Genomic DNA, 13,046 nt, shown 5'->3' on the forward strand with positions numbered 1-13,046 from the left:
AGTCTTTGCTCCAAAGAACTTATTTACCCCCTAGTATGGATAAGCACAAATAAACAGAAAATTGTAATACATAGTAGTAAGTGTAGAAATGGGGGTGTGGTTAGATGTCAGGGAATTTAAAGAGGTTCAATCCACTCTAAGCAATCGATACAAACTTCATAAATGGATTTTCAAAGATGTAGAAGAGTTTGCCTGAGGAACAGTATCCTAGGCAAAGGGATCCAGAGTAAAATGCTGAAAAATATAAATAACATTAGCTTTTCAATTTATATGCCATTTTCTTTCATTAATAATTCATACAGCCATAGTATTTTCAAAGTGTAACTAGATTCCGAGGACAAAATATGTATTCACAAATGCATGTCTACTTATTGGAATGAGAGCTAGGTGTATCAATTGCACAGTATATTTTAAAAGATATGCATAAAATTTGAAAAAATAGAATTAAAGCAATGCTTTAAATGTGAATGTTCAAAGTAGATAGTCATAATCATATCTGTCTTTGGGGACTATTACAAGGTGCACATTATTTTTACAGACTTTTCGGCCTGCTGCAATGTTAGTAGAACGTTCTACGGACTTTGGGCACACGTGGAAAGTGCTCAAATATTTTGCAAAAGACTGTATGGCCTCCTTTCCTGGCATCAACGCTGGCCAGGCCCAAGGAGTGGAAGACCTGGTTTGCGACTCCAGATACTCAGATACTGAACCCTCCACTGGTGGCGAGGTACCACTGCTTTCCCTGGGTTTATTTTATTATAAATTAAACATTTTTAATATGATTAGCTTAAATTTTATAATAAATTGAGATAGTATTTACTGTAATGTAATTTGGGCTGTTTTTTAAATGAAAGTGTCTAAATCAAAGAGTCCCAAATAATAAATAATAAATGTATTATCAGAAGTAGCCCTACACTGGTCTGCTCAGCTGAGGGTGAATAGGCCTAAAATCTAAACTGAGCACCCTGGTAGAGAGGAAGGAAAACCACCTATTTCCAAGCTTTGCAAAACAGCCACTCAGCCAGCAGCAGCCCCTGGCTGGCTCTCCCCACTGCCTGCTGTGTAAACTGCCCTGGTGGACTTTCCAGGAACATCTGTCTGCACAAAGCTGGTGACTGGCAGAAGGTCAGGGCACAAGTAGGATTGGCGGGTGTTGTTACCAGGAAGAGAAGAAAGAACCGGTGGCAGAAGACAGGTCCAGCCATCCCTGCCAGTCCAAGTTGGTGGTGGCTCTCTGATTTATCCACCACTCAGTCCTAACCCAGCAGAGCTTCCCCTCAGTGTCCCCTCAGTGTCACCTTCTCTGTCCACACACACACACACACACACCTGTGCATCAAGAGCCAGCAGCAGCTTCTGAATCCCTCAGTCACATGTGTTAGTAGTTACACAGAACCCAAGTAACGCACAGCCTGCACCAACTGGGAGGCAAATGTTCAGCCTTTTGGCAAAGTCAAGCTCTCTTCTCTAAAAGGAAATTAGACTGCTATATTTTAGAGTGCTACACTATGAATTTACCTGTGTTTGTCTTACAGGTTGTTTTAAAAGTTCTGGATCCCAGTTTTGAAATAGAAAACCCTTACAGCCTCCATATCCAGGGTATGGATTGTGTTATATTTTCCCATCTTGTCTTTTTTTTTTTTTTTTTTTTTTTTTTTTTTTTTTTTTTTTGTTTTTTTTTTTTTGGTCTTTTGTTTGAGGCAGGGTTTCCCTGTAGCCACAGCTGGCCTGAATTCACTATGGAGACCAGGCTGGCCTCGAACTCACAGAGATCTGCCTGCCTCTGCCTCCCAAGTGCTGGAATTAAAGGCATGCGCCACCGTGCCCAGCCCCATCTTGTCTTTAAATTTCCCATCAGGAGTGTTTCTTGTCATCTCATTTCTGTGGTAGGCTGAGGGGATGTCAGTCAGGAGAGCACCTTGACCCCATGCAGCTTAAATGCATTTTGAGTCATTGTTTTATTTTCTTTTCTCTAGACCTTGTAACATTAACAAACTTGAGGATAAACTTCACCAAGCTCCATACCCTTGGGGACACTTTACTTGGAAGGAAACAAAATGATTCCTTTGATAAATATTACTATGCTCTGTATGAGATGGTCATTCAGGGAAGCTGTTTTTGCAATGGTCACGCCAGTAAATGCAACCCTCAGAATGTGCAGGGAGATTTTTTCAGTCCTCCTGGAATGGTGAGTTATTCATCCAAAAGAGCAGCCAGCCCTCCCTCCTGACTTTCCCTATCCTGCTTGTAAATGAGACCAGACATCTATGTGAACGTTAGCAAATCCTAGTGCCAGTTTTGCAGGGGAGCGAATATCACGGCTTCACAGGCCACCTGGGACTTTACACTTATGTTGCAAAGGGGCCTGTGAATTCCATCACCTATGGGCATTGTTAAAATTATAAAGAACTTAAAATTTATGATTTCAAAGTAGCACAATTATGTTTTTGTCTTTCTCCCATTTGTTTATTCTTTTTGTAGGATAGAGAGAACTTCTAGAAATGAACCATAATTCACATCCATTTTCTCAAAAATGTATTAAAGATCTATTGGATACAAGACCTATGAACAGGTTCAGTGGTTCAGCAATATCTCGTATTGTAAGAATGGTCAACCCATGTGATAGTCTGTGCTCTGAATAACTATCAGCACTGCAGATCACTGTCATTCTTGAGAAAAATCTTCAAAAGTAGATGTAATTCTATTATATCTTGTGCTGCTTGTTGCTTTTGTGGTACTAGAGATGAAATCCAGGGCTTAAACATTCCAATTAAGAGCTCTGTCCCTGAGCCATACTCCAGCCCAAGAACTGTATTTTTGTACAGGGGTATGTCTACTAAACAAATTTTAACTTACTTGTGTTTGTTTGTGAGTGACAGTCTCATGTATCCCAAGCTGGCCTTGAACTCCCTATGTAGCAGAAAGTGGCCTCGAACTCCTGATCCTCCTTCTTCTACCTCCTGGGTTCTGGGATTACAGGTGTGCACATCCACACTTGGCTTTGAACTGTTTCTTTTAGCTTTAGCCCTCTTTGCCTTGCTGTTGAGCCTGTTGTACCTTCTCATGCAGCTGCCTCTGTGTTTCTCTGGAAACAGAGCTCCGCTCTGGCTTTGGGCTGTTTAGAGCATTTTGTGAAAAGCCTCCTTTTTCTGACTCTACTTTCCATTATGCACCTAACTCTGCTGTACACAGTCCCATAGGCCCTCACCTCAACCTGTTCCTCACACTGAGAGCTGCAATACATTGTCTGAAAACTAAAATTCTATAAATGTTCACTCAGTTGCTGAAAATTGAAAAGCTTGTCAAGTAATAGAAATGCCCTGGTTAGTATTATCACTAACACATGGAGAACTAATCTACTACTTCATTTTCCAGTTGAAGAAGCCCCCTCATTCTCAAAGAGAACGCCTATTTTAACAGTGTTTACCGCACAATGCAGGTTCATGGTCACTGCGTCTGTCAGCACAATACAGAAGGCCCCAACTGTGAGAGGTGCAAGGACTTCTTCCAGGATGCCCCTTGGAGGCCAGCTGTAGGCCCCCAGGACAGCACTTGCAGATGTGAGTAGAAGTAAGCTCTTCATAGGCGAGTGAGTTTTGTGTTCCTGTCTTGAAGAACATGTAAGGGAAGAACACAGGCAGCAGAGGAATGAGGCGGCATCTCCCAGCTGCAGTTGTCTGATACCCTATTTGCTTCAAGCATCTCACATAGGAGAATCCTCAACTTTTCAAACTCTCACACTTCAAATTAATTTTTAAGTGAAATAATGTGCATGTTGTGTGGCCCAGCTTCAGAGGCAGGGTAGACAATTATAGTGGCAAAGTAACTGGGAACAATGCAAATCTAAGCATTTGGTAACACTGGATTTGGTACAGAGATCTCCATCACCTGCATGATCGGCCATCCCATGAGCTCGACCTTAAACCCACAGGCAGAAAGACAGGGGAAAGAGGTCCAGGATTGAGCTTGATAAGCTATGGTACTTTATACAAAATATGCAGAGTAACAAAGTGCTGTTTTTCATAATATATCTGCTGCCTCTGAATTTTGATGAACTTCCAAAACATCTTGTTATTCCATTTCTTTTCCCAGATTTAGGAAAAATTGGACACAAGGGAATAAAAGATCCCTAGAACAGTGCTAATGTTTTTTAAAATCCACATCTTTGACAGTTACAATATGCAAAACAGCCAAGCTCAGCCTGTTTACAAGGGAAAAAAAATCAAAGCAGGCAACCAAAGCATAGACATTATCACAAAGAAACAAACTCCACCAGCAGACATCAAGGCCCTATGTGCCTCTGGCTGAAGCACTGATGCGATAGTGACCCGTGGTTGCCCTTCTAGCTCCTCTGTCCTACACAGAAGAAGCTAAATGAGGGTGAGCTGCAGCTTCTTACTTGATAAGCCCAGTGTATAGATTTCTGGTTTAAAATTTCACATTTACAAAGCAAAGTTATTAAAAGTAGTTCTTTTCTGAACACCACTACAGATATTGCTCCCTGTGGCTTCTAGATGACCTGGAGAATCACATTTGTTTGTATGGTTACTACATATTAAACAGAGCACATCTTCTAGAAAGTCCATGAGCAGAATCAGCACTAGACCTTGGAAAGCACCTATTTGGGCCGTGGTACTCCCTGGGTAACCAGGAATGGAAGAGGCTGGGGCAAGGAGGAGCAGGGGGACATGGCATCCTAAGACTTCAGCAAGACTCTCACTCAGGTACCCTCCTCTGCTCTCCCAGCCTGCAACTGCAATGGCCACTCTGAGCGCTGCCACTTCGACATGGCTGTGTACCTGGCTAGTGGAGGCCTCAGCGGGGGCGTGTGTGAGGAGTGTGAGCACCACACCGAGGGCCAGCACTGTGATCGCTGCAGACCCCTTTTCTACAGAGACCCCCTCAAGCCCATCTCGGACCCCAATGCATGCCTTTGTGAGTCCCCAACCTCACCTCTCCTTGACCTTTCCTCTTACCTGAGCAAATTCTAGCCTGACCTCACCAGGGCTGCCTGCCTGCAAGTGGCCCCTCTCTACTTAACTGAGTCCCCAAACTCCCTGTGGGAGGTGGTATGCAAAGCCATTCCAGCTCTAAGAGTGTTTCTTTCTCCAAACAAATTAAGTCAAATAATCTTGGATGGTCTTGAGAGTCTTGCAGCAGGAGTCATCTGAGGGAATAGGGAAGCTGCTCAGAATTCACCCAGGAGGGGCTGACGGTCTGACATTTCCAGGCATCTTGAAAGTCAACACAGGGAAATAACAGTGAAACTGGCTAAAACAGTTGACCGACTGTAGACAATTAAATTTTGCAGTTAGGATGGATTAGGTAGGGTATCATCTTGCTTCTTTAAAAAAATGTTTAAAACTCTTTTGGGGTCAAAGAGGCTGGGGATTGAGCCTAGGGCATTGCATACACTAGGCAAGTACTATAATCACTGGATATCTTCTCAATCCTTTTTTAAAAAATGTGTGTGTATAAGTATTTTGCCTGCATGTGCACCATACGTGCAATGTCTGCAGAGGCCGGTAAAGGGTGTCAAATCCCCTAGAACTGGAGTTACAGACAGTTGTTAACTACCAGGTGGATACTGGGAATAGACCCAGTCCTCCTCAAGAGCAGCCAGTGCTCGTAACCCCTGAGCCGTCTCTGCAGCCCCTCTGCCCTTTTTCCACTTTTCATTTTTGACATAGGATCTCACCAAGTTTTCCAAGCTGGCCTCGAACTTGATCTATAGCCCAGGCAGGCCTTGAGTTGTGATCCTCCTCTCTCTACCTCTCATGTAGCTAGGATTACGGGCACCTTTAGAAATTAAGTTGCTTCAGTGTTACAAAATAACAGTAGAATAAACACTGTATACCACCCCCAGCTTTATTAGAATCTGGTAGCTTAGCCTGCTACTTTTGGGACTTGCTTTACTAGAACACAGCAGGTGCTATCCATGCCCCAGGTGCATGCCTGCACCATCTGTCTGCTTGCCTTCCTAGAAGTCTGTGCTTAGAAGTGGTATTTATCATTGTCGGGCTTGTTCTTACACTTTCCAGTGTGTTCTTATCACAGACAATGTATGTTGGCATGCTTTCAAACTTTTGTTAATGATAGCTTTAGTTAAATGATGTTACATCACATATATCATCCCAACAACTTGGTTATTTCATTCAACAATTTGTTTTTAAACTTGCCCCATGGCAGGTGCACCTAGTTTTTCCCTTTTCATTTCTGTAAAGAATCCCTTCCTATTAATAGAAAAAGTTACATTTGTCCATTTTTCTACTAATATTACAATAAACTTTCTTATATTTATGACCTTGGGCACATATGCAAAGTCTATCCATAAGAAACAATGAGACAGGATGTGGTGGCAGAAATCTTTAATCCCAGCACTCAGGAGGCAGGCAGATCTCTGTGAGACCAAAGCCAGCCTGGTCTACATAGTAAGCTCCGGGCCAGCTGGGGCTACAAGGAGACCCTGGGAGAGGAGGGAGAGAGAGGGAGAGAGAGAGAGAGAGAGAGAGAGAGAGAGAGAAAGAGAAGAGTAAACTTTCTGGGCCATGGACTGTGCATCTATTAAAAACAGATAACACTGAATTGTTTCCCATGAGAGTGTGTCAGTCATGGTTGTGCAAAGCTTGTGCTAGCACTGTGTTTTGTTTAACTTCAACTTTTGCTAACCTTAGTTTTGTCACACTTTCATTGCTGATGAAGTAACATGTCATCATTGTTTTACTTTGCATTTCTCTACAGAACTGGGACTAAATGAGGCAAACAAAACACTAGGTCCCTAAATTTAAGGCAGCACTTATTATTAGGGTCATGTAAATGAAGTTACCACTTGCCACTTGCATGATCCTGAAAGTGAGAACCTCCTTAAGTTTCATACCCCTGGTTCCTTACTTGCTGCACTGTAGCCCCATCATTACTGGGTATCACCTGGGTAAGTATTTGCCCTGATTTAAGATGTCCAGTGTCAGTCACTGTGTCTGAGCTTTCACTCTCTATAAACTAGCAAGTTAGCCTATTGCTGTTTCATAGATGCTGGTCAAAGATATGAAACTCCTTAGCCAAAGACAAAGGACTTCATTACACATGGGCCAGCAAGCACAAGATCTTTATACTGGTGTGGGTTTCCATTTGCCTAGGTCCCAAGTCCTATGAGATGGCAGATGAATGCTGCACATCTCGTGCAGTATCGTCACATGTCAGTTTGACCACAGAACACAGCTAGGAGAATCCATTGATTTTCTAGGAAGGAGAAGCAAGCTTGATCTTGGTCTAGGTAAAGATTCTATTTCTCTAAAGTGCTTGCTGCAAACACAACCCTAAGAAATGTCTTAAGAAGTAAACAGAGTCTTGCATTGTATCAATGGAAGGTCAAGGCAAGAGAAGGGGAGCCGGCTGTGAAACTGTAGTTTCAAGTTTTGCATAATTATAATATGATGAATTCTTACACAAATGTAATTTGGTAGCCAGTGGAATACATTCAGTGTCCTAGGATTCAAACTTTAAATGATCACAACACAGAAAAGGCAACAATGAAGAGTTTTGCTTTGCTTACCCAGTAGGCGTCAACATAAAATTTACCTTACATGACTTGTTTAAAATTAATATAAAGAAATGAATTCTCACAGAATATATTTTAGAATATTTTTATAAGTATCCTAAAAAATTTTTCCAGAATCTGTAGATACACACACACACACACACACACACACACACACACACCCCACTCATTACTTTTATTAATGATTTAAAAGCTATGTACCTACAACTTGAAGGGAGAGTTCTCCTGACTGGCACTGTGTTTTTTGTTATATAGCCTTTAGCTATACACATGCACTCCTACATTTATTGTATGTAGGACTTGGAACAAATACATTTCCCTCTGGCTTTTCATACCATCTAAGTATTATTTGTATCTCCTCTCATTCCCCTGAATAACCCTCCCTACTCTCTCCCCAGTTAAAGTACTCCTTTTTCCCCAATTCCCCCTTAATAACACCTATCTCCTACAATATGTATACTGGCTATTTATATTTTTATCTTTTGAGAACTGACTGTTCATTAGCCCATTTATTGATTAAATTATTTTGTTTACTTTTTTCAATATATTTATTTTGTTTCATGCAATAAATCTTAATCATATTTAGAACCCTCCCCTCCCCATCTGCACCTCCCCCCATAGCTTGCCCACTGAATTTCACGTATTCTGTCAGATATGTTATGGCCTATTGAGTCAAGTGTGTATACCCAGGAGACTCCCAAAATAATACACACTATTGCCAAAGCCCTATTGCTGAAGACAGGCCACACTTCAGACATGGGACTTGGAGCAATGGAGGTGGAACTGACCTAGATGGCTCCTCCCTGAAAATAGATCTCGTGGTATCAGAGGATACTACATTAGCTGCCTAGGGAGAAAACTAATCAATGGTCCTACCCAGCTGTAAAACCCAATAAACAACATGCCTGGCCCAACAAACTATTGTTATTGATGCAGTAGTGGAACTTTTATCTTGGGGGTAATCAACAGCTGTCTAATTGGAATTAAGGCCCACTCAATGGGAGGGAATTCATGTGCGGTATTGTAAACAATCAAATACACCTGGCTGGAGAAGTCTTAGCCCCTAGAGAAAAACCTACATTTGCCACATCGCTATAATTTCTTACTTTATTCTAAATATGCATCCTCATATTAACAGGCAAGTGTACCTTTCATCCCTCATCAAAGAAGCTTCTTTTTGCAACAGATGGAAACTATTACAGAGTTCCACAACTGGTCAAATGCAGAGAATAAGTGTCTGTGAGATGCTTAACCCTAAGTGATATATCTTCAACGCAACCTCTACATATAAGATGAATGCATCCGTCAACTCACACCAGAGAAGTTTCCTTATGCTGCGGATGGTGATTAACACAGAAACCCACAATTGCAATGTGCAAAGAAAAAAGAGGTTACAGGGAGCTTAGCCATGAACAGGTCACCTATTTCAAACCTCTGCCTCCCAAAGCTCAGGGATCATTGTGGAAGAGGAGTCAGAAAGATTATAAGAGCCAGAGGTAGTGGATGACCACGAGGAAACAGTCTTCCATATAGCTGGTCAGTTACTCATATGAATTCACAGCAATGGTGACAGCATGCACAAGTCCTATGCAAGCTCAAACCAGACAAAATCCCAGCATAGGCATGGGGAAGTAAGAAATCCCAGCCCAACTTAAGGAACTTCAGGCAATTGGTGGGTGCTACAAGAGGCAGTATCTTACAGGGATAAGACTCTTGGTGGGACCAATGTATGGACCCACACTGAAGGACATTTGGGGGGCACAAGTTAGACTCTATAGGTCATATATATGATATATATCAGAATAAATTAGACTCTATATATCAGAATACATTAAATTGGGCAGGAGAAGACAATTGGGGAGGTGGGAGGAGGGGAGGGAATGTAAGTACCATCAAACTATATTGTATGAAAATTTCAAAAATTCAATAAAAAATAAACCTTTTTAAAAATTGAGGGTTTGAGGGGGAAAAAGCAATATACCTATAAAAGGAGACAAAACTACTCTCTTGGGTAGAATCTGGGAAACACAAATATTTTGAAACAGATAATCTAGAAATCTGAAGATTTGGAAATAGTAAACTAAATATTTTAAACACTTGAACCAAGTTTATTCCTTAAGAACCAGATAATATTAACATGGTAGTGCTTTGAGGGGGGAAAGTCAAGGAAAGAACGCTAGTATTCCCCCAAATTAAACTGAGAAATCATTCTTTGCAAACAAATATTCCCATGAGAGGCAGCTGAGACCTTTATAACCGGACTCCCCAGTTTGTCCAATTACCTCAACACTTAGTTACTGTGTGTACACAGATGATGTGCATTAAGAAAATGGACTGGTATTCTCATATAACTTCTAAGTTGTCCTCATTTGAACCTAAATATTTATACAAATAGACTCCAGGCATAAGAGTTAACTAGTTTTAAGCCTTCTATAGTTAAGACAGTTTTGTTACAGAACAAGATTGACAGTCTTAACTCATCATAAAAGTTTGCTAGAATTCAATTGTGTGACACCAAGATGCTTTCTTGGGCTTCCAAAGGCTGGGACATAGGGTTGTTTCAAAGTAGTCATTATCCACTCACCCTGCCCCCAAAACTACTTCTGTGCATAATTAAATTATGCTCTACAATTCCATGCTAGCTCTTTGGAGAAGTTCCCAAATAAAGTTGGGCTTTTTTCCTTTTGGCTACTTTTAAAATGAATCCAGTTTGTTCGTTCCTTTTTAGAAGCAGCTGACTTTAATTAGAAGAAAACTGGGGATTTTTTTTCCTCCAAACTAAATAGAACCCAATGATTTTCTTCCATAAGGTTTTTTTTTATCAGCAGCCACAATCCAATAATAAGCAATAGAAACTTGAAAGATTCTGCCAGACAACTGGGCATTTGCTCTAACAGCACCAAACAACTGACCTGACTAGTTCTCTCCCACTGAACTCCTAAACACATGGTGATATAGAGACATAACTTTAGACTTGAGGGCTTTATTTTTATTGATCCAAGATGAAGGATGGTTCAGAAAAACCAATATGGTTATTTTTAATTTTTATTGCATTTTTTAAAAGTCGAGTCTTTTGGAAACACTGCACCCCAAAGGAGCAGGAGTCTTTGGTGGTGACCTAATGCCTAACAGTACAATGGTCCTCTGTCCCAAAGCTTCAAGTGCTGCTTCACCATCCTCCTGACACCACCAGTAGTGAGGGGTTCCCCACTTACTGGGCAGCCCTGCCTACTAGGGAGTGCTTCCTGACACTAAGTCAAGGTCAGCCTTTCATGGCTTCTACTCAAAGTTTTGTTCTACGCACTGGAAGAGTTGGTACTTCTGGTGTCGTTTTTTCATGTGGAATCCTTTCCTTGAGCTGCAGGTGTTTATCCCATTTACCAGAATCTTTTTATGCACACTTAGACCTCATAAACAGAATTCACAAAAGAAAACAAAATATGGCTATGTCTTGCTGTTTCCTCTCTTTCTTATAGCTGTTCCTAGAAAAATAGAAAAGCATGCTAGCACTGTCCCTGTGACATACTGTTTCTGTGATGATGAAGAACAGACATCTTTTTACTGTATGTCAGCATTTTGGGACACATAATTTTTTACATATATATAGATATGTATATTATGTGTATGAGTGTTTTGTCTCCATGTATGTAAGTGCACCCATGCATGCAAGGCCTTCAGAGGCCAGAACAGAGCATCAGATCCCCTGGAACTAGAGTTACCGATATTTACTAGCCACCATGTGAGTGCTGGGAACTGAACCTGGGTCCTCTGCAAGAGCAGCCAGTCCCCTTAACTGCTGGCTGAGCCATCTCACAAGCCCAGCTTTGGGTCACATCTTACAGAATTTCTTGCTCTTGCTGTGTAGTGTCCCTTATACTGAGACACCTGTCAGCCCCACATCCCTCTCCTGCCTCTCTGCCTTGTTTCCACCTTTAGACTCTTCCTCTTTTATAAAAAAAATTCTACTTTTCTATTGAATTGAAATTCACATCATATAAAATTAACCATTTAAAAATGAACAACTTACTGATGCAGGGTTGTGCGGTCACCACATTTACCTAGTCCCAAGACATATTCAGTGTTCCAAAAATATTTGATCTGCTTTTAGCATTTGGCTTTCAAAGAAGCAATCTTCTGGGCTAAGGATGTGTCTCAGTTGGCAGACTACTGGCCTAGCATCTGTGAGGCTCTGGCTTCAGTCCCAAACACCAGCACTGCATCAACTGGCTGTGGTGGCACACACAGGTAATCCAGCACTTGGGAGCTAGAGGCAGGATGACCAGAAGTTCAAAGTAATCCTCAGCTATATAGCACATTGAGGCCATTCTGGAATACATGAAACCCAACCCCCCAAAAAAACAAAAAATAAAAAATCTATCATCCTTTTATCTTCTATCTTTAGAATCATTTTAAAGTCTTTTAAAATATAAGTATATAGAGGGACTGGAGAGCTGGCTCAGCAGTTAAGAGCACTGGCTGCTCTTCCAGAGGACCTGGATTCAATTTCCAACACTCACGTGGTGGTAACAACCATTTGTAACTCCAGTTCCAATGCCCTCTTCTGACCTCTACAGGCACTGTACAACATGGGTGTACTTACATACATGCAGGCAATACACTCATATGCATAAAATAAAAATAATAAGTAAAATGTTTTTTAAAATATTTTTTAAATGTTGAAATTATCCAACATTTCCCAAGGCCAGAAATCTGGCAGACATTTCTGAACACCCTAAGCCATGAGTCTAATTATTTAAATATATTTAATTATTAAAACAAATCTTTTCTAGTATGGATACAATGTTATGCTTATGTTTCAGGTTTCCCACAGTTACTGTTAATTAAGGCAGTACATTTTTGTGTCCTTAGCTTGTGAATGTGACCCTGATGGGACTATATCTGGTGGCATTTGTGTGAGCCACTCTGATCCTGCCACAGGGTCTGTGGCTGGCCAGTGCCTGTGCAAGCAGAATGTGGAAGGAGCCAAGTGCGACCAGTGCAAACCCAACCACTTTGGACTGAGGGGCTCAGATCCCCAGGGCTGCCAAGGTAAGTCCACTGGTCCAAGAGTCAACCCGGTGCATGTTAAAGTTCGTTGCCGTCTCAGCCCTAGGATTCCCTTACTATGATCCGTTAAGAATCCTGCCAGAGTCTGACCCTTTAAAACTGATGCATGACCTCCCACAAACTTTAGAAGTCACAGACAGCTTTCTCTGTGGGTTGTTGAATTTATCACAAAGGACCAGCAGAGGGCACTCACATTTCCTACACAGGAACAAACCTGGGAAAGTCCCCAAAATTTAATAGCAAATTGTGAAACCACTGGAAAAACGGCTTCTATTAATGTAACAGAATATAATGGATTCTCCTCTTGGTGACTGCAGGGCCAAAAAACACAACCAGAAGATAAAAGAGTGGAGAAAGATTTGTTGTCTGCCACAGGCAAGGATGGAGACAACCCCAGTCATTCCAAAAGTAGTGTCCTCAT

General features: G+C 41.4%; 1 protein-coding gene across 1 annotated transcript in view; it reads left to right on the plus strand.

Moving 5' to 3' along the window:
• Positions 1-13,046, plus strand: part of Lamb4 (laminin subunit beta 4) — a 100,461-nt gene that overhangs the window by 15,008 nt on the left and 72,407 nt on the right. Inside the window, exons 5-10 of the mRNA XM_008830711.2 lie at positions 539-727; positions 1,536-1,599; positions 1,977-2,188; positions 3,440-3,560; positions 4,747-4,935; positions 12,428-12,607. Coding sequence (XP_008828933.1) covers positions 539-727; positions 1,536-1,599; positions 1,977-2,188; positions 3,440-3,560; positions 4,747-4,935; positions 12,428-12,607 — 955 coding nt within the window. The remainder of the gene's footprint in view (positions 1-538; positions 728-1,535; positions 1,600-1,976; positions 2,189-3,439; positions 3,561-4,746; positions 4,936-12,427; positions 12,608-13,046) is intronic.

Source organism: Nannospalax galili, unplaced genomic scaffold, assembly GCF_000622305.1.
Source record: "Nannospalax galili isolate Female #2095 unplaced genomic scaffold, S.galili_v1.0 scaffold312, whole genome shotgun sequence".
NCBI lineage: Eukaryota > Metazoa > Chordata > Mammalia > Rodentia > Spalacidae > Nannospalax > Nannospalax galili.